Raw genomic sequence first — 21,530 nt, 5'->3', positions numbered from 1 at the left:
AGGAATCCGAGATTGGGAAAACGTACGTGAATTGCTGAGCAGCGAAGACATGAGCCTTATGAAAATGTCCTTTCTGGTCTGGGGAAGCCATGCCTGTTGGTAGCTGCCCCTCCCACCTCCTCTTCCTTGTTACGGTGATTCCCTCTCAAGTCCTCTTGTCCTTTGTTTCAGGATGATGATCTGGAGGAGGGCGAAGTAAAGGACCCCAGTGACAGGAAGGTGAGGCCTCGTCCCACCTGCCGATTCTTCATGAAAGGTAATTGTCTGAGGGGCCTTGTGTGGTCTTGGCTTTCCCCGGGACTGTGGTGGTGGTTCAGCCCTGGAGCTGAGCAAGGCTGTTCTTGGGGCCAGACCGCGACCATTAGTGGTGATGGTGGCGTCGATGTTTTGGGGGTCTTTGCCTCGCTTGACTGACGTGGAGGGGGCCAGCCTCACCATTTTCACACTTGGGGTTCCAAGCCCAGCTGTTTCTAGCAGAGCCGTAGCTTTAACATTCCCTTGCCGTCAGGCCAGATGGCCCAGGCGCCAGTGCAGACGTTTTCCCACCTCTGTAAGGAAAGTTGCCACTTGTTTGCTAAATGTGTCAAAGTACACCCTTCATTTGGAGTGGAGGGGCTCTGAGTGCAGCAAGGTCGCTCGCTCCGGGAAGGTGAATGGTGTGAACCAAGTGGCTGTCACGGAGCGGGGCCAACCCGCACATGGCAGCAGGAACCCTGGTCTGTACGGGTTTCTGTGCCGTGTGACAGTAGTAGGCCCACATTTTCCTTGCCCGGGTAGGAGATGTTTGTGTCTGTCCTAGGCTCGCTCTGGCCCTGGGTGCCCTTGCTCACTGGCCCAGCCTGCGCGTACGGTCTGAATTTCACCAGAGCTTCCTGTACTTCTTTTCCAGATGTGACAGCCTTATCCACTCCTCTTCCACCAATATCACATTCCATACCATTCAGAGGCCAGGTTCAAGGTACAAAGTATACGATATTCACTCTCTGCTCCGGAGGCCAGACTTCTTTCTCCTGGATCCAGAATTCTGATGTGAAGCCAGAAGGAAGGGGGAGGCTCTGAGGGGCAGAGAGCAGTCGTGGACCTCAGTTCTTAGAGGCACTTGATGAGGCTCACGGGAGCTTTGTGGATGGCACGGGGAGGGGGGGACAGTAGGGGACGGTGGAGTCCCATCTTCCTGAGAGGCCACGCTCTGCCCTTGAGTGGCCCCTGCAGGACCCTCTCCCTACACCCAACATGACGTGGTGCAGAGGGTGCATGGGGACCGAGGAGCCAGTGTGCTCAGGACCCAGGTCAGCTCCCTCCTCAGGGCGAGTGCTCCTGGCCTGTGCCGTTTACATGCAGACATGGCTTCTGCCAAGTGGAAACTCATTGGAGGTAGACGTGCGTGTGGTGAGCTCCACTGTGCAGCCTTGTGCATTCTGCTTTCAGGAGGGTGGCTGCCAGTGATGTCGAGGGCAGCATGGTCACCCTGAGAATGCAGAGAAGTGTGTGGTATGTTTTAGGAAGTCAGTTCTTAACAGTTCTTTAAAAGTTTTGATATTTGAGGGGCGCCTGGGTGGCTCAGTTGGTTAAGTGTCTGACTCTTGAACTTGGCTCAGGTTTCGATCTCAGGGTCCTGAGTTCAAAGTGCACATTGGAGCTCAGCGTGGAGCCTACCTAAAATAAGTTTTGGTATTTGAAATATTAATATTTCAGAAAATTTTAACTTAAGCAGAAGATCTCTTTTCCATAATTATGTGGGCATAAATGATGTCAATCCACCATTGAAATTTCTAGATTAAAGAGGAGGAGACCAATACGTACATGTATACGTAGATGTACGTGCACTGTTGTCAAACTGTGTGGTTCAGAATCCTGGCCAGCCCGTCAGGACTAGCCAGGGTCTCCCCTAGCAGGAGGCAGTGCCTTCCATCCGCGCCACGGAGATTCCCATCCAGGTGCGCGGGGTCACAGCACTGAAGTTATTTCCAGAATTTAGCAACAGAAGCACACAGGCAAGTGAAGTTATTGCTGGGACTGCAGATCAGCATCCTCGGGAGATGCCTCGTGGGCAAGGACTGGGCACCATCTCCAGGGACCCCATGGTCCCCAGGGCCACATCACAGTAGGAGGGAGGTCCCCTCCACAGTCCCAACGAAATGCTTAGTTTGGGTTTCAGAGACAAAGGCGAGTGGGCAGGGCTTTCTGCAGAGAAATCTGAGGCTAGTGGCAACCGGCCCTCTTTGCAACTTGATTGGGCATAATCAATAACTTGTTTCAGGCTTTGCTTTCAAGTATATATTTACCTTTTCTGCCCATACTTCCTTGTTTATTCCTCGGAGTGGTGTGATACAGTACAGAAAGAAATCGTTGATTCTTTGGGTGTTCTAGAACTTATCTCTTGCTTCTTAGAGTTTTTGGGTGAAAATGTTTTTGCTTACCTTTAGTTTATAAGCTTGGTATTAATTTGAGATGATTCCGTGTAATTTCCATTTATTAGCAAGAGAAGTCACTTTAAAAATAAAATGGAGTTTGTTGCATTTGATGAGATGTGGAGAAATGGAACCTTCACACTGCTGGTGGGAGCACGAAATGGTGCAGCTGCTGGAAAACAGTGTGGCAGCCCGGAGAACAGGAAAGGGTAGAACTGTCCGGTGATCTGATCCGATCACTTATGCTTCTAGGTCTCTACCCACAAGAAAGGAAAACGTACGTCCTCACAAAAACTTGTACATAAATGTTCATAAAAGCAGTGTTCAAAATAGCCAACAGGTGCAAACAACCCAATGTCCGTCAGTTCATAAATGGTTACACACAGTGCGGGTTGTCGGCACAGTGGGATGTTATACCTCCATGAAGCAAGTGAAGTGCTGACCCCACAGCACGGATGAACCTTGACGGCATTCTGCTGAGTAAAGAAGCCAGACACAAAAGGCCCCCTCTTGTGCATTTTCGTCTATACGAACCATCCAGCATGGATCCATAGAGGCAGGAACTGGGTTGGTCATTGTCTAGGCCGCAGAGCCTGGGCAGGGAGGGAGGGAGTGGGAGCGGGCGGTGGGGGTGACGGCCAAGGAGTGTGGGGCTCCCTTCTAGGGTGATGGTTGCGTACCTTCTGCGTACATACTAAAACTCACTAAATTATGCACTGTAGTTTGGGGTATTTTATGGTATGTGAATTCTATCTTAATTTGAAAATTCTTCCTAAGAAAATTTGTTAGTTCTATTTCTATTAAAAGATTTCTGCAGATTAATCATTAATAGCCCAAATGGATACATTGGCATTTGTGACCACTGACAATGAAATGTACTTAGAAATAAAAATGGAAACTTTTTTTTAAAGGTTTTATCTATTTGACAGAGAGCGATCATAAGCAGGGGGAGCTGCAGGCAGAGGGAGAGGGAGAAGCCGACTCCCCACAGAGCAGGAAGCCCGACTCGGGACTCAATCCCAGGACCCTGAGATCATGACCTGAGCTGAAGGCAGACACTTAAAACCAACTGAGCCACCCAGGTGCCCCTAAATGGAAACATTTTTAAGCACCGTGTTTTGTTGATGGTATATTTTTACCTCTAGTGTATTTATGTTGAATCATCAAGATAAAAAGTACTATCTACAAAAGCATAAATAACATTTTCTTTAAACTGTGTTCTACTTTGGGTTCTGATTGAGCCAGATGTCAATACTGCCCATCCATTCTGCGGGCCAGACCTCGTCTCTGCTCCTTCCTGTTCTCCCCCTTTCTTTCCCTCCCTCCACCCCCCTTTTCTTACACACACACACAATTTAGTAATATATGCCTAATGTAAAGTTTACCATCCTCACCATTCTCAGGGGTACAGTTCCTGGCTTTGAGTACATTTACTTTGTTGCCATCGCCACCATCTATCTGTAGAATTCTCTCCCTCTTGTAAAACTGAGACTCTGTAGCCAGTAAACAGTCACTCCCCATTCCTCCCTCCAGCAGGCCCTGGCAACCACCATTCTATTGCCGGTGATTTTGACTACTTTACGTGCCCGATAGGAGTGGAATGATAGATTCTTGTTTTTTTGTGACTGCTTTATTTCACTCATCCTGGTGTCCTTGAGGTTCATCTGTGTTTTAGCAGGTGTCAGAATTCTCTTCCTTTCCTAGGTTAGTATTCCATTGTGTGTACACCACATTTTGTTCATCCATTCATCCAACAGTGGACAGTTGGTGTTGTTTCCATCTTTTTGCTACTGTGAACATAGGTATGCGAATGTGTCTTCAAGACCCTACTTTCAAATTTTGGGGGTGTGTACCCAGAACTGGAATTACTGGATCATATGGTGATTCTATTTCTAATTCCTTGAGGAGCCTCCATGCTGTTTGCCGCGGCAGCAGCACATTGGATCCCCGCCCGTGGTGCGCAAGGACCCAGGGCCTCCTCGCCAACACTTAGTATGTTCTGACTTTTTGATAGCAAGCATCCTAATGAGAAATGGTATCTCATTGTGGTTTTGATTTACATTTCCATAATGATTAGTGATGGTAAGCATCTTTTCATGGGCCCATTGGCGTTTTGAACAGTCTGTCTTCATTGGAGAAATGTTCATTGCCCGTTTTTGAATCCCTGCATTCTCTTTTATGTTTAAAGCAGCAGGTCTTCAAATGTGGTCTGCAGACCCCTAAAGGTTCTTAAAATTCTTTGAAGGGACCCTGAGGTCAAAACTACTTTTGTGGTCCTGAGCCTACTAGTAGTTGGGCATTGACCACCACACACTCGGAGTGGAGTAATAGCAATTTTCCTTAATGGTGTCTCTAAGAGAGCAGTAAGAATTATAATTAAATTTTACATTTGAGTACAGGTCTTTAAAATATACATTGAGGTATAATATCCATGCCCTAAAATTCATGTGTTTTAAGCATACAATTCAATGATTTTTATTAAATTTACCAAGTTGTGTGGCCGTCACCACAATCCAGCTGTAGAGCACGTCCATCGCCCGAGGAAGACCCCATAGTGCTGGTCTTTCCCACATTCAGCCTGACGAGATGCGAGCGCTCCCAGAGCCCCTCAGCTGGGAGGTGCCACACAGGAAGGTGCCAGCCGCATCTCCAGGGAGGGCACGCGAGGCTTGCGCCGTGAGCGGGGACTGCTGCAGGACACAGGGCACAGTCTCCTCCGAAACAAAGTGAGCCCACCACCTCCAGGAGAACAGCTGACAGTATCTGTTGCTAATGATGACTTTGGGCTCTCACGTGAAAGTCAGAATTTTGGAGGGCCTGAATCTCCACCTGCGGTGCTTAATGACTTTTCCAGATGACTGTTGCATGGTGTCCCAGAATCACACCTGCGTAGAAAGTCCACTCGCAGTTTGAGGCGGAGCAGTGCGCATCTGTGGAACAGTCAGAAATGTTCAGCGCGAGGGTTACAGACCCCACCGGCAACAAACGGCCGAGAAGGCTTGCTTGACAAGGTTCAAGTGGCCTCAGGGACACGCGAGAGTCGCTGAGGCTGGCTTTCCTTCACCTACTTCAGCACAAACGAGCTGTCCTGGCAAACTGAATGCAGAAGCCGACAAGAGAGAGCCGCTGTCTTCTGTGTTCCTGTCAGCTTGAAAGAGGTTTGCAAAAAGGAGAGAATTCTGCTCGTGTCATTAAGTATTTTTAAAAGTTACTTTTCATGAAACACTTATGCTAATGTATTGTTACCGTAAGTTACACATAGCATATACTATGTCTTTAAATTTTTTCAGTCTTAATTTCTATAGTGAATACCAATAGATCCGACCATTTGTGATGCTTTGGGCTCCTAAGATCTAGAAGTTAAAGAACTTCTGGTTTCAAGTCAACATTGTTTACAAAGCAGCAGCCCAGATATTATTTTAATTATTTCAGCTAGACAGTGAAGGTATTCGTTAGAGAAATTAAAATATCTCAGATACCCTGAGAGGTGACTGGTTGTCAGTGAAATGGGAAAGGAAAGTACTCCTGAGTTGTTTGTGTTCTGTTGTTAAAAACTTGCACGTGATGGACGTGGGACTTGATACCCATTAGGATACATGTTTATAGATTCTCAGTTTGTCCTTAATATTGAATGGTTCCATTTTTACATATCCTGCCTTCCTTCCACTGGTAATTTCTTAAAACCATGAAGCACTCTAAACCTCCCGATTTTTACAATCCCTGTATTTATTTTCTATTCTGAGTTACTCAGACTAACAGGAAATGGGACCGCCGTGTCTTACTTAGAAATAATGTGGTAGCGGGACGCCTCGCGGACACGGCGAGGACAGCCCATAGACGAAGCGGGTGCCGCGCCGTACTGACAGCCAGCAAACCGATCTAGTCGTCTCTCTGGAGCCGGCGCGCGTAGGCGTGCGTACGTGCTCGTGAGCACGCCCGCAGATCTGCTTTCTTCTCCTGACGTTGCATGCTGCAGGAGGGGCGGGGCGGGTCCGTGGATTGGTCAGTGGTGTGGTTGTGAGCAGTGGCTTACTGCCGCCGGAGACGTGGCTTTGGTGTCCCATCATCTCTGGGTTCAGTTCCTCTGATGGCTGCGGAAGGACTGGGTAGGTTTTCTGCAAAGGTCGTGTGTGTCTCGCTGGCCGTGGGTGTGTTGGTAATGCGCACGCAGGTTCCTTTTTCATGGATCTGTGATTTAGTGAGAGAAGCAAGGGTCAACACACAGGGTACAAGTGGGGCAAACGTGGGGGTGGATACATCGATTGATTGATTGATCCATCCCCAGCAAATTGATAACTGTCTCTGGTCGAGGGCCCTGGAAGCATGGAGACCTCACTGAATACCTTTTAGAGTATTGGGATATATTCTTGTGTGCTACTTTTATTTCATACCTATAAATATTTCATATATATAAAATAATAGTGTCTCCACAGGCTTATATGATGATTAAAAAAACAGTAGTTTCTAAGATGCCCACCATTCAGTTACGAAATCAAACATTATCGGTGCCTTCGCGAAGAATCTTGTCCCCCGTCCTGCCGCCGTGACCATGCTTCCAGTTCTCCTTGTTCCCTGCTGGCTCGTTAAGCCAGTGTCCCCACGTGGAGTCGTTAAATCATTAGGAGCCTGTTTCTTTCCCCGGTCAGAGTCACAGTCCACATAAATTCTGTGTTTGTGAAGTTTCATTTGGAAGTAGAAGACCATATAGTTTTAAAACGAGATTTTTGCCTCCACTTTGTAGAGAATATTTTTCCCTAAACAAAATGCTTTTTTAAATTATGGAAGTAATACATACTAACAGAGTAGGACAGTAAAAGATAAAAGTCTTTCTACCATCCAGCAATTTGGGGTGTTTCCTTCCAGGCTTTTTTCTACACAGATAAAAATTCACTTTTAAAAAGGCTAGTGGGGGGCGCCTGGGTGGCTCAGTCATTAAGCGTCTGCTTTTGGCTCAGGTCATGATCTCAGGGTCCTGGGATTGAATCCCGCATCGGGCTCCCTGCTCAGCGGGAAGCCTGCTTCTCCCTCTCCCACTCCCCCTGCTTGTGTTCCCTCTCTCGCTGTCTTTCTCTCTGTCAAATAAATAAAATCTTTAAAAATAACTAAATAAATAAAGATTTAAAAAAAATAAGGCTAGTGGATGGTTGGCTCAGTTGATGGAGTGTGCAAATCTTGATCTCAGGGTTGTGAGTTCGAGTCCCATATCAGGCGTAGAGATGACGTAAAATCTTAATAAAAATCAAAAGGCTACTGGGAGTGGACAGCTCCTGTGCTCCCTCCTCCCTGCGTGTGCTGGGCATCTGTCCTGGTGGTAGGTGCTTGTAGACCTCCCCTCCTTCTGCCTGGAGCAACCTTCTTGTGTTTGGTGGCCAGGAATCAAGACATGTCCATCCGGGATCTTTGCACACCCAGCTGCACACGGTCCATGAGGACAGGCTCCTGTCACCCACCAGAGTCTCAGGGGGTACAGGCCGCTGCTCTTGCCTCTGGCACTCCTGACTGATTTCTTCTGTTCCTCTTTTCTCCTCCTGCCTGTGGGAGCAAGGAAAGATCTTTTTTGTCAGTGGGCTCATTGGGTGATGTTTTTGGTTTTGTTTTGAAAATATTTTACATATAGGGGCACCTGGGTGGTGTCCGACTCTTAGTTTCAGCTCAGGTCATGATCTCAGGGTCATGAGTTAAGCCCCGTGCTGGGCTCCACGCTCAGTTGGAGTCTGCTTGGGCTTCTTTCCTCTTCCCTCTCCCCCTCCACACACTCGCACTCTCTCTCTCTCTCTAAAATAAATAAGTAAAATCTTTTAAAAAAATATTTTACATACAAAAAAGAACTGTGATTCTCAAATACCCATTTATCCACCACCCAGGTACCTATGTTTGGTTAAAAAAGTTATGGAAACCTGGAGTTTATTAATACTTTCCTGTACTTGCAGATTTTCTGCAGAAAACCTCCATTAGTCTTTTACCTGCACATCAGTGAGGATACCGTGTGAGCTCTGTGACAGATGGGGAAGGGCTTGACAGTCCTTTATTTAGATGCAGGACTGCATACAAGGTCTGTTTTCTGTAAAGCTCTCTGAGACTCTGGGATCTGACACCCTCATAGTGTAATATTTCCCAGCCTCTGACTTATGTGATCTCTCTAACACTCTTAAGAATTTTAAAAGTTAGTTATTTTTGCATTTCCAGAGAATTAGTTTTAAGCATACTTTATTTTGCATTTAATTCATGTCACTATGTTATTAGGTTGGTTTTAATACAAGCTTAAATGTTCATGATGTCAAATTTAGCTTTTTCTTAAATACCAAATGATTATTTCTCTTTATGTTATACAAGGAAAAATGTGTTTTGTTGATAGAAACATTCAAGTGGAATATTACATTTAGAAGGGAATATATATTAAAAGATGGTTTAAAATTTAACTACATGTTAACCCATTGAAAATGTTTTTAAAATTAGATATTTATGCCATATTTCTTTTTACTCTTAAATAGATATTACATTTAAAAAATTAAATTTTTATTTTTATTCATGTGTTTTATTATTTTTTTTTTTTTAAAGTAATCTCCGGGGGTGCCTGAGTGGCTCAGTTGTTAAGCATCTGCCTTCGGCTCAGGTCATGATCCCAGGGTGCTGGGATCGAGTCCCGCATCAGGCTCCCTGCTCGGCAGGAGGCCTGCTTCTCCCTCTGCCACTCCCCCTGCTTGTGTTCCCTCTCTCATTGTGTCTCTCTATGTGAAATAAATAAATAAAATCTTCACAAAAATAAAATAAGGGGCACCTGGGTGGCTCAGTCGTTAAGCGTCTGCCTTCAGCTCAGGTCATGATCCCAGGGTCCTGGGATCAAGCCCCACGTCGGGCTCTCTCCTCGGCGGGAAACCTGCTTCTCCCTCTCCCACTCCCCCTGCTTGTGTTCCCTCTCTCGCTGTGTCTCTCTCTGTCAAATAAATAAAATATTTAAAAATAAATAAAAATAAAATAAAATAAAAAATAATATCCGCCCAATGTGGGGCTCACACTCGTGACCCTGAGATCAAGAGTCGCACGCTCCACCAATTGAGCAGGCACCCCCCCATATTAAATTTTTATTAAAAAGTGGTTCACTTACTAATTAAATTAAAACTTGGACTTCTTGCCTTCTGCTCTGAAAAGTCAAGTGGTTTCCTTGAATCATCTTGGTGTTCTGTTAGGGAGTAATTCTAAAAGATGACATTTTTTGTTGTTTTTTTGTAAAGTATGAACACCCAGTATGTTACAGTCCTCTATATCTTGTCTCTCTCACACATTTTCAAGCACAGAAGTTTCCTGGGATGGTTTGTGAGACTTTTGGTGGGAGAAATGCAGATTTACAGAGCTGGTAGAGACGCCCCGAGACAGACGCAGAATTCTCGAGGCGATCGCAGTGTTTGGAGTCAGGATAAGGATCATGCCCGCGCACCTCGGAGCCCTCCTGGGGGTGCAGTGTCCCCCGAGTGGGAGACCACCTCACAGAGCAGGGGGCGGCCTCGGATTGTCTGAGAAGCTCTGGGACTTCACTGTTTTTAGGGGGCGATGAACTCTTCCCAGAGTGACTTAGGAACGGGGTCTGTGTTTCCTCGACCACATGACCCCAGCCCCTTTCAGGAGCCCTTAGGAAGTACTGCTCGCGGGAGGCTCCTCAGCCCGGGCTCTGGCCCCGAGACCTTCCCGGCCTGCCTGCCAGGCACCTGTGTGTGGGGGGGGCTGGTGGTTGCTGTGCCCGGTTCAGGCGTGAGGCGTGGGCCCGGTCGGCCCCGCTCTGAGCTCTGACTCTGCCGCCGCAGCCGCCTGCCTTGGGGCCTGTCCGTGCTCAGGTGACACAGCGAGTGAGACGGCGAGGGCTGCGGCAGGAGCCCTGGAGCACGCGGTGGCGGGGGGAGGGGGGGGGCCTCCCCAGGCCTCCGTAGAGCCGCTGCTCCCGACACTGCCCCCAGGCTGCTGCCGCTGCAGGCAGAACGGGCAGGAAGCCTACCTGTGCGCTCTGGTTCTCTTCTCCCCTTTCTGACCTGGCTTTTGTCTCCTTAGGGAACTGCACGTGGGGAATGAACTGTAGGTTTATACATCCTGGAGTCAACGACAAGGGCAACTATTCCTTAATCACCAAAGCCGAACCTTTCCCGCCTAATGGTGCCCCGCCTCTTGGACCTCACCCACTGATGCCTGCCAACCCATGGGTGCGTGAACACCTCTTTTCTTTAACCGCTAGCAGATGGGACATCTAAGCTCTCTGAATCTTCAGCTTACAGCACATTAACACACCTTGTGTAAAAGGCACTTCTGTGACGTCACACAGTCACTGAGTCGCCTTCCAGATGCTTCCGTGTCTCCATGTGGAGGTAATTCTAGATTCAGGCAGGGCAGCGGGTCAGGGGCCAGACTGAGGCTCGGAGAGCGGGTGGTGTGCAGCCACGAACGCTCTCACTGGGGTTTTTGCTCCCGTTTCTTTATAAATTTTAAAGTTTTGCTTGCTTTCTCAACTTTTTCCTTCTCGTTTTTTAATAGGGTGGGCCAGTAGTTGATGAAATTTTGCCTCCACCCCCTCCAGAGCCCCCCACAGAGAGTGCCTGGGAACGAGGACTCCGGCACGCGAAGGAGGTAACCAGACAGCCCGAGAAGAAAATGCTAGCAGCGCTCCTTGAGCAAAAGTAGCATTTCTTTGATTCAGAGACAAGGATTGAAAACCCAGTAAAGTCTCTGAAGTGAGGATATATTTCTCTGAGGAGTTACAAAAGGAAACTGATGTCTGTCGATGTCTCCGCGGTGCGCGAGGTCACAGCACACAGGCCTGCTGCCTTCCCGTGGCTTGGGCAGCAGCAGCCCCCACAGCCCAGCCGCCGGCCGCCCAGTGCCCCTCCCCGGAGACTTAGCCAGGGGCCCCTGCCTGTGGAGGAGCTGTCCTCTTCTGAGACCGCCCTCCCCTCCCTCCCCGCTCCCTCCCTCCGTACTGTGGCCCTGGCGGTCAGGCTAGTGGTCCGTCGGCACCAGGCCTGCTTGCGGAGCCCCCACTTCTCTCCAGGGAAGTGAAGACTAAGACAAAACCCTTCTCCTCCCTCGCTCAGCACACACCCCACCACCCCTCCTTTCCTCTGAGACTGGAACCACTCCATGTGGCTTTTATGCCACCAGCAGCCTCACCTTCCTCTCCACACTTGGGCTTCCTCACCGAGTGACTGTCTGGGGCTTCCCAGCTCACTGTCAGGACTATTTCTAGGAGGTGGCCAGCTCTCTCACCCCTTTGTGGAATGTGAGCGAGCTCCGTGGCACTACTGAGCGGGCCTGTCCTGACTGCCAGGTGCAGTGACCGCGCGCTCCAGGCCCAGAGCTGAGGTGCATCTCCCCCACCGCGCATGCGGGCCACTCGGCCATGGTGGCCGGGGCTCCACGGGTCACACCAGGACAGGCTTCCTTTTGCTTTTCTAAACAGTAACCGGCATTGACTTCTTCTTACAATGGTAGGTTTTAAAAAAAGCAACCATTCGAAAAGAACAGGAGCCTGATTTTGAAGAGAAAAGGTTTACGGTGACCATTGGTGAAGATGAACGGGAGTTTGACAAGGAGAATGAAGTTTTCCGAGATTGGAATTACCGTATCACCAGAGATGTCCGAGACACAGTGTAAGAACAGTTCTGTCTCTTCCTTCCCTTTTGATAAAGTATTAAGTTGTCCCCAGCTGTGTGAGCCCGGGCTCTGGAGAGCAGAGGCACATAGGTTCCCTCAGGCATTGCGGGCCTATGCTTGTCCCCTGTCCTGGACTAAGAATGGCATCCCCAGGATCCTTTCAGACGCTTTGCATGAACTTTCCTTGGTTTTTTGCTCCGTGAGGAAGGGTGTCAGCTCTGCCAGGGCCGTGCGCCTGGGGAGGGCTCGCCTCCCTGTGGGTCCCTCTGAGCTCGGAGAGCTTCTACAGGTGTTCTTGGAGCCTTGTTGGTCTGCCTCTGCCCGCCCTCCAGGCCCCCATAAGACTGTCACCAGAGTCCAGGAACTTGGCAGGTGTGACCCTTTTCGTTGTAAATGCTGTCTTTGTTGTTTTTTCTCCCAGATGTTTTACTGCTGGTCTTTTAGAGACTCATTACCGAAGTACACATGGTAGAAAACCTAAGTCAGGGTTTTAGAAATCGTGTAATGTTAAGTAAAGCTCTCATCTGCCCGTGCTCCGGTTGCAGAGGAAGGAAGGCCGGCTTCGTTGTGCTCCCCTCTGTGGAGCAGAATTAGGCAGGTTTCTCCTGAGCAGCAGCTGCAGTGTGGGCCCAGGTCACAGGGATGGCGTGGCATTCGGCCTGTGATCAGAGCCGGCTTCAGCATCGTGTCAGGATTGTAGCGACATGCGTTCATGCTTGCTTCCGGGAAGGCCCCGTCGCCGGGCTCTGGCTGAGGTGCTGGTGGATGGCGCGGAGGGGAGGGGCTCCTGCGGGGCTTGTGTGTCAGGACTCCGGCGCCCTGACCTGCTCCCACCAGGCTGTCTCAGGACCCTCCTGTCACATGTACAGAAAGGAGGAGAAGTGCTTTGGTCCACGCCTGCCATGGCAGAGAACAGCTCAGAGGTCGATGCGTGGAGATTGAAAGATGGAGTTCAGACCTCTGTGTTTTGTCATTCTGGGTATGGAGTCGTGTCAGATCCCGGACAGGAACATGGGAGTCAGAAATGTCTGCTAAGTCGTGCGGCTCCCTTCATGTCCTGAGGCCTCGTATTTTCCTTGTGTCAGATGCCAGTGATCATCTTGCCTTGCGGGGGGTGGGGGGGGATCCCGGGAGCTCTGGTGCGGGGCATGTGACTAGCACGGAGCAGAGGGTGCTCCCTGAGTGTGGTCATTCTGAGCCCTGAAAGAAAAGGTTTAGAATCTCAAGGTTCACCCTTGCCACTGTGTTTCCCAGCCCTATTTGGAGCGGGGACTTGAACACGTGCCTCCTGAGGACCATTGTGGCGAGTCTGGGTCTGGGCCTCCCACCTTGCACTTGGTACTGGGCTGACGCTGGCTGCCGACTCCGCACCTCCTCTGCTGGGGGCGGGGGTTCCCCGCTGCAGGGCCTTCAGCCTGTAAAGCCTCTGAAGATGGGCCTTTGAGCCAAGTTCTCACTCGGGTTTGGTGTTTGAACATCAGGGCCTTGGGGCTGATGAACCAGGGCTTCTGCGACACTCGTGGGCCAGGCCCCAGCCAGACCTTGTCAGTCAGGACCTCCGGGAACAGGGTCCCAGCGTGGGTCAGGGCGGAAGCCACCTCTGCTGTGTCCGTTGGTGTCCACTAAGCAGAGGAGACCCCCCCCTCCCCCTGGCTATTGTAACGAAGAGCATGTAACGTAAAGACACGCTGTCTACTAGACTCTGGGAGCAGCACCCTCAGGAAGCAGCGCCCCCACCCCTGCAGGGAGGGAGGGGAGAGGCTGGAGGAGGTGCTGGGAGTCCAGCCACTGAGGAGGGGACGCTGGCCAGCTACACTGACGTCTCTGAGGTGGGCGAGGAGGCTGGGGTGCAGGAGCCCTGTGGGCAGCGATGGGCCAGGGCCAGGACAGAGCCCTTGTCCACCCCGGCCTCACCAGCTCCCAGGGCACCTGCTGTGGGCCAGCCTCACACGGAGCACTTGGCAGAGAGCGTGCGGGGCAGCTGAGGCACCAAGCAGGGAGCTTAACAGCAGTTCAAGGGCCAGTGATGGAAAACTCAGAAAGCCCAGCATTACTAGTTCTTTCCTAGGAGCCTGTAGCGTCTCCACTTTGGTGCCCAGGTGCCCCTCAGCCGGCAGCGCAGCAGGCCTGTGACCAAGGTCCCTGTGTGTGCCAGGCGAGGGGAGGGGGGCACAGGCCCGAGGGCTGAGCTCCGGGGGTGGCCTCGGGACCAGCAGCACACCGGGCCGGGGGGCTTGTCAGAAATGCCCCCATCCGAGCGTCAAGGGCGGGTGGAGCCCAGCTGGCTGCTAACAAGCCTTCTGGGTGATTCTGCTGCCCACCCACTGAGGTCTGAGAACGTGGACATCCGTTCCCGGGACCTGGGCTCCCTGGCCTGACGCTGAGGGTAGGGATGGAAAATTCTGAATCGCTGTCACGTGGTGGCGCCTGCTGGCCTTATCATGGTCGGGCTCCGGTAACACGGAGCTGGGTGCTTCGTTGGAGACCCACTGGGGAGGTGCCTGCTCAGGAGCTGTGAGGAAGCTCTCTGAGGTGGCATAAAGGACAGGAAAACAGGTGTTCTCTTTATGCTATTATTTGGAATTAATTTGTCCAGCAGGATCATTTGGTAAAAATAGTGCCTTTCTAGACAGACCCCAATTCATAGCTTTAGGAGCTTCTTTCCACCACCTGAGGCACTTTATTCAGATGCCGACCAACTCATGGGATCTGACATGCACAAGACATTAAGAAATGTCATCTCAGGGCGCCCAGCTGGCTCAGTCAGAGGAGCACACGACTCTTGATCTCGGGGTCATGAGTTCAAGCCCCGTGGTGGGCTTGGAGCCTACTTAGGAAAGGAGGGAGGAAGGAAACCTCTCTGCACAGGCTGCTGGGGTGGGGTGTGAACCCAGAATGCTACGCTGAGCCCACAGGACGGTGGGAACTGGCAGACGAGCCCCAGGGTGTCAGCTGCGAGGAATGGGTCCTTGGCGGGAGCTGTCAACAGCAGTAACCTGGGCCTGGGCTGGAGCCCTTACCGGTGTGCGTCCATCGAGCTACTGCTGTTTGCGCAGCCGGCTGGCCGTGCCCTCCGGGTCTGAGCAGTCCCGCAGGAGAGGGCCCGTTTACACCCCGCTTACCCAGTTTCCCAAACACGAATCGGCAGGCACAGCCCTCCTTTGAGAGAACACACACCCTCACATCCGCTTGGGAAAGGGCCCCTCAGGGCCTCAATTGGCTGAAGATGGTGCTGGTGCCTCGGGGGCCGCATTCTCTCTTCCGTTCTGGCTGCAGCAGGCCTCTGCCATTCCTGACCCCTGTCTTAAGTACGATCTGAGTAGTGTGGGGCTTAGGTGCTTAGGAAGATGTCTGGCTGCTTGGAATGAAAGAGAGCTGTGTCATCCACAGAGCCAGCCTTGGGGGGGCCTGCCGGAGGTCCTGGACGAGCCGGGGGGGAGGCCTCCCAGAAAGCAGCCTGCTGGAGGCCATCAGGTGAACCAGATGCTCTGCCTGGCGTAGGCCTAGGCGGCTCCCCAGAGCAACACCTCTGTGGGTTGTAGGCACCTCGGTTTCCCCCACCAGCTTACTCAAAGGGGAGAGTTGGTCTCGAGCCAAGAAATCCCTGTAAGAATGCCCACGTGTTGCTGGGTTTACATTTCCTCTTTCCTCCATCGGGGTCCCAGACATCCCCAGGGCAGGTCCTCTGGGTCCGTGGGTAAGGTGGGGTCTCCTCACCTTCCTCGCGGAGGTTAGTGGTGGTTCCCTGCGGGAGGCTCCTTTATCCTCCCTGCTGGGGTCTGTCTCTGGGTTTCCTGTCACATTCCTGTGGGCCATTCCTTTCCTCCCCAGAAAGGCCTTCTACCGTGGCTTATTGTCTCAGAGGGCGTGTCTTTCTTGGCTGGTCTCCCTTTCCTCTGTCTCCCTGTGCACCTGAGAGCCAGCTTGTCTAGCTTCATGCAGAAGCTCACTGCTGTTTGTACTGGGATTACCCTACGTTTATTAATTAACGGACAGACAGCTGACTTCTTGCCAGTGTCTGGTCATCCTGACCCAACACAGGGAACATTGTCTCATTTATTCACGTGTGTTTTTGTGTCTTTCCAGTGTTTTCTGTGTTTGTTTTTGTTTCAATTTTAGGTAGTTAACATACAGTGCAGTATTGGTTTCTGGAGTAGAATTCAGTGATTCATCACTTCCATAGAACACCCAGTGTCATCCTAACAGGTGCCCTCCTTAATGCCCATCCCCCATCCAGCCCGTCCCCCACCTCCTCCCCTCCAGCAACCCTCAGTTCTCTATCCTTATGAGTCTCCCATGGTTTCTCTCCCTTTCTGATTTCGTCTTATTTTATTTTTCCCTCCCTTCCCTTATGGTCCTCTGTTTTGTTTCTTAAATTCCACATGCAAGTGGAATCATGATAATTGTCTTTCTTTGATTGACTTATTTCACTTAGCATAATACCCAGGCACCCCAAATGTGTAGATATTTTAACAGTGTTTGTTCTTCCAATCCATGAGCATGGAACATTTTTCCATTTCTTTATGTTCTCTTGAGAGTGTTGTGAAATTTTCCTCAAATACGTTCTGCTCGTTTCTGGTTAAATGAACTTTGTTCCTCAGTATTTTTGTTTCTTGCTTACTGTTGTAAATGCAGACCACTCTCTCTCCCAAGCAGTGAGTATTTGGTCTCGGTCTGCCCCGCTGGGTTCTTCTGGCTGCTTGGAGTGGCTTTACTGTGCCTCAGTTTCCAGGTGTAGATCTTTTTCCTTTTCGCCCAGTCTCTGGCCTCCTGGTTGTGGCTGGGCCTCTGTCCCACCTCCTGGAGGCCGTGGCCTCCTCGCCTTGGCCTGGCCTTATAGAAACGCCCCTCTGTGCCCATGGCTTCAGTCCCACAGTGCACACATATGTGTGGTCACATTAGGAAAGCGCCACCTCCACTTCCCTTCCGTTTTGTCACCAGGAGTGGCTACTCTTGTCCCAGTCATTGCTACCATCTGTGGGTGCAGTCCTGTGATTTTTCTCTCTAGGTTTGTCATGAATCTCCTCGTATTGGCCCAACCTTGCACTCCTGGAAGAAATCCCACTGAGTCATGGTGTCTGTTTTCGTAACGTGGTGTCGGATTCTGTTTGCTAACATTTTATGTAATGTTTTTGCATTAATATTCCCAAGTGGCAAGATTTACTTTTCCCGGGCTCTGTTTTCAGACTAGAGCCTTACGCAGACCCGTATTACGACTATGAAATCGAGCGTTTCTGGCGTGGCGGGCAGTACGAGAACTTCCGGGTGCAGTATACGGAGACGGAGCCGTACCATAATTACCGGGTAAGTGGGATGCAGGTGTGCACATCTGAGCTCACTGGGCAATTCCTTAAAATGATCCCCTTTTTATTTTATAGGACTTCATACGGTCTTAGTCCTGTGTTGGCAGTGTGTCAGTTTCAAGCCTAAATTAACTGCGGAGAACAGATCCACAGATTGAATTGGTAGTGGTTTGAACAGAGACTTCCTTTAATTGACCTGTAGTCCTGCTATGTTTTTTTTTAAACTTAGGTTTGCCGATTGGGTTATTAATATTAATATAAGCTTGCATGGGAGTGTGTTCCACCCTCCTGAACAAATTCCTCCTTCAGACTTCTTAGTAATACCGTTTATAATTGTGCTGTCCCCCTCCATTTTCATAACCTGGGCCTCTCCCCAGCTGTGCCACGGTGGTCTCCTGGAGGACTATTCTGTATTGGTATTTTTCGATGAACGAACATGTTTCAGTGTTTTGAGTCCCTCATGTTTTCAGAGTGGTGGGGAACCTGCCGCTGAGAAAAGGTCTGGTGGGAGCAGTGGGGCGGTCTTTGTCCTGTGACTCATATGACAGAGTTTTGAGTTTTCAGGACCAAAAGGAAGTGACTGCCCTGGGAACCCATGGGTGGTGGGACCATGGTTGACCATCCTGTGCCTCTCTCCCTGATAGAGCATCGGTGGGGCCAGGCTGCCGGGGTACGGGTGCCGCAAGCACCCTTTCCGTCACCTCTCTCCCCCACCATGTCCGAGGATGCGGGCCAGGGAAAGAGCAGGAACGTGCTTCATTTCCCCACAAGGCCACCTGGAGCCTAAAACCCGTCTTCGTGCTGTGATTTGGGCTTTATTGTTTTACCTTTGAATATTAGTGGAAATGAACGGATGAGTGCAGACTGGTTCAGAAAGATGTTCAGGGGTTGTGCATAGGAAAGCAAGGGCCACCACTTTGGGGCGCGCCCTCTGTACCAGGCTCCAGCAAGCAGAGTGCTTTGGTCCAAGCCCACGAGAGGCCTTGCCAGGTCGTGTCCACCCCTCACTGGAAGGGCTGAGGCGGGAGGCAGGTGGTGCTGAGCTGTTAGGTTGGGTCCCAGGCTGGCCTCTGGCTCGTGGCTTAACGCTGTTTTAAGGAGAAGCTTGGGAACAGAGTGAGCACTTGAGATCGTTCCCCGTGGCCTTCAGTGTGCCGCCTGCACTTGGTGCCAGGTGCCACCCAGCACGTGTGTTTGGCTTTAGGACCGGGAGCGCGAGCGGGAGCGGGAGAACCGACAGCGGGAGCGCGAGCGGGAGCGGGAGCGGGACCGAGAGCGGGAGCGCCGGCAGCGGGAGCGTGAGCGGGAACGCGAGCGGGAGCGTGACAAGGAGCGGCAGCGGAGGAAAGAGGAGTGGGAGAGAGAGCGAGCCAAGCGGGATGAGAAGGACCGACAGCACAGAGACCGCGACCGGGAGAAGGAGCGCGAGAAGGAGAAAGAGAAGCCGAAGCCCCGTTCCCCGCAGCCGCCAAGGTAGGCCATCCGCCAGCTGGGCTCTGGGATGGTGGCCCCGGGCCCGGAGAGGAGGGGGCTCGCCAGTTGGTCACAGGTCCTGTCTGCTTCCCGTGGCCCGGTGCCTGCAGTCCCACAGTCGTGGCTGGGAAATGGTGTTTTGAGGGGCAGGTGCCACCCCGTCCTGTAGTGTGTGTGTTACGGTGGAAATGCGCACCAAGAGCTCCTTATCATCACCCTAAATCAGGGAAGTTGTGAATTCCCAGCCCCCCTGCTTTGGCAGAGGGGGTGGGAGGTTGCCGGCCAGCGGGTGGCGCTCTGGGGTCTCGTGCGGAGGGCAGGCCTCCGGTGAGCTGGCTGGCTGGGTGCTAGTGATGCTGCTGGACTGCGTCCGGAGAGCTGCCCGGGTGACCACTGGGGTGGGCGCTGACCACAGGCAGCACAGAGGGGCCCAAGGGGCAGGGCAGGTTCTGGGCCTTCATACGGCACTTGTTGTTTAAAATACAGACAGGGGATGCCTGGGTGGCTCCGTCGGCTGAGCGTCCGACTTGTGATTTCGGCTCAGGTCGTGATCTCAGGGTCTCGGGATTGAGCCCTGCGTCAGGCTCCACGTTCAGTGTGGAGTCTCCTTGAGATTTTCTCTCCCTCTGCCCCTCCCATCACTTGCTCCCTCTCTTCCTCTCTCTCTCTCTCTCTCTAAAATAAGCCTTTTAAAAATAAACAAAATACATGCATATGTATATTTGAGTGCTAGAGCAGGACAGGCAGTCCTCAGAAAATCATGGAATTGGAGGAAGCTTTGTCGGTGTATTTACAGCCTCGTGAGATGAAGTCTGCATGTGCTGCGGCACCTCTGTTCAAAGTGGCCGGTCAGTGGTGTGGAGTGCGCTCCTCTGTGCCTCCAGCAGAACCTCGTACTCAGTATCCCCAAACGCCTCCCAGCCCCTGGCAGCCACTGGCCCACTCTCTGTCTCTCTAGGTTTCCTTACTCTGGACATTTCATATAAATGGGATCACACAACATGTGGTCTCTCGTGATTGGCTCCTTTCCCTTGGCAAGATGCTTTCCGAAGTTCACGTGTCCATACTTCACTCCCTTTTGTGGCTGAATAATACTACGTTGTGTGGATGTGTGCATACAACATCTTGTTCACCTGTTTGTTGATGGACATTTAGGTTATTTCTACCTTTTGGCTATTGTGAGTATGAGCATTTGGGTACAAGTTTTTGCATGGAAATCGTTTTCATTTCCCTTGGGTATACACCTAGGAGTGGAATTGCTGGGTCATGTGATAACTATGTTTAACCATTTGAGGAATTTCTAGAATCTTCCTACGTAGCTGCATCAGTTTACATTCCCACCAGAAACGTGTGAGGTTTCCTATTTCCTCCAGATTATTTATTATTGCCCATCTTTTTTTATTATAGCTGTCCTACTGGGTATGAAATGGTAGCTCTCCGTGGCTTGATTTTCATTTTCCTGAGCATCTTTTCATGTGCTTCTTGGTGTGTGTTCTTTAGAGAAACGTCTATTCAGATCCTTTGCCCACTTTTTTATTTTATTATTTGTTCATTGTCTTTATTACTGAGTTGTATATATTCGAGGTACAAACCCCTTGTCAGATACCCAACTTGCACGTGCATGCCCCTCTCCATACTTTGCATTGTCGGTTTTGCTTTCTTGATGATGTCCTTTTTTTTCTTTTTTTTTTTTGAGCGAAAGCCTCTTATTTTATATTCCAGCTTTATTAGATGCACTTGACACGTAACCTTGTACAAACCTAAAATGTACAGTGTGATGAGTGGATAGGCATAGTGCTGCCGAATGGTCTCCGCGATGAGTTACCACCAGCATCGCCTCACGGAACTGCCTCCTCCGTGTGTGGCGAGAACAGTTAAGATCGACTCTCTCAGCGGCTTTCCGGTACTCAAGACAGAATTGCTCGCCCAGCCCCCGTGGTGTACACGAGATCCCCAGAACTTCCTCACCTTATAACTGGAAAGGTGTGCCGTCTGACAAGCAGCTCCCCATTTCCGGCACCCCGGCACTTGGCCGCCACCATTCTGCTCTCCGTCTCTCTGAGTTCCGCTCAGATTCCACATGGAAGGGAGCATGTACAGTGAGAAGAGAGAGTCTTTCTTCGTCTGACTTACTTCAGTTAGCCTTGTTTCTCAGGGCCCGTCCGGGTCCTCACAAATGGCAGGATGTCCTCCTTTTTATGGCTGAGTAATAGTCCGTTGTGCGGCTCACCCCCGTTTTCTCCGTCCGTTCACCGGCCCGTGTGCTCCCGTTGAGAAGAAGGCTGAGGAGGGCAGCGGAGCGCAGGCGTCTCTTGTTCTCATTTCCTTCAGATACTCACCCAGAAGTGTGCTGGGTCGCACAGTAGTTCTGGTGCCTGAGGCTTCCCTTTCCTCACCCTCCCTGACACTGTTACCAGTTCAGCTTTGGATGACAGCCATTGGAAGAAGGTGGGACGCGATACCTACCTGATAATTAGTGGTGGTGACACATCTTTTCGTGTACCTGTTGGCCATCTGGATGTCCTCTTTTGGAAGATGTCTGGTCAGGAAATTGCCCATTTTTAAATTGGATTGCTTTTGGCAGTTGAGGTGTATGAATCTCTTACGTATTTTGTATGTTAACCCCTTATCAGGTGGATGGTTTGCAAATATTTTTTCTCATTCGGTAGGTTGTCTTTTCATTTTATTATTATTTTCTTTTTTTTTTTTT

At 50.7% G+C, this 21,530-nt stretch overlaps 1 protein-coding gene across 3 annotated transcripts in view; it reads left to right on the top strand.

The window, feature by feature from the left end:
* The window catches only part of ZC3H18 (zinc finger CCCH-type containing 18), a 61,410-nt gene that overhangs the window by 16,090 nt on the left and 23,790 nt on the right, over positions 1 to 21,530 (top strand). For 2 of the 3 annotated variants that reach the window (XM_081806238.1, XM_081806239.1), the window contains exons 3-9: positions 172 to 256; positions 890 to 958; positions 10,452 to 10,600; positions 10,929 to 11,021; positions 11,883 to 12,040; positions 17,231 to 17,348; positions 18,552 to 18,820. In XM_081806238.1, the coding sequence (XP_081662364.1) occupies positions 172 to 256; positions 890 to 958; positions 10,452 to 10,600; positions 10,929 to 11,021; positions 11,883 to 12,040; positions 17,231 to 17,348; positions 18,552 to 18,820 (941 nt within the window). The remainder of the gene's footprint in view (positions 1 to 171; positions 257 to 889; positions 959 to 10,451; positions 10,601 to 10,928; positions 11,022 to 11,882; positions 12,041 to 17,230; positions 17,349 to 18,551; positions 18,821 to 21,530) is intronic. The other variant, XM_081806240.1, reaches the window with a different exon arrangement.

The sequence above is a fragment of the Leptonychotes weddellii genome, chromosome 16 (assembly GCF_054177405.1).
Source record: "Leptonychotes weddellii isolate Sample4059 chromosome 16, ASM5417740v2, whole genome shotgun sequence".
Classification (NCBI taxonomy): domain Eukaryota; kingdom Metazoa; phylum Chordata; class Mammalia; order Carnivora; family Phocidae; genus Leptonychotes; species Leptonychotes weddellii.
The sequence above is the reverse complement of the archived record's forward strand: the minus strand, read 5'-3'. Positions and strand labels throughout refer to the sequence as shown.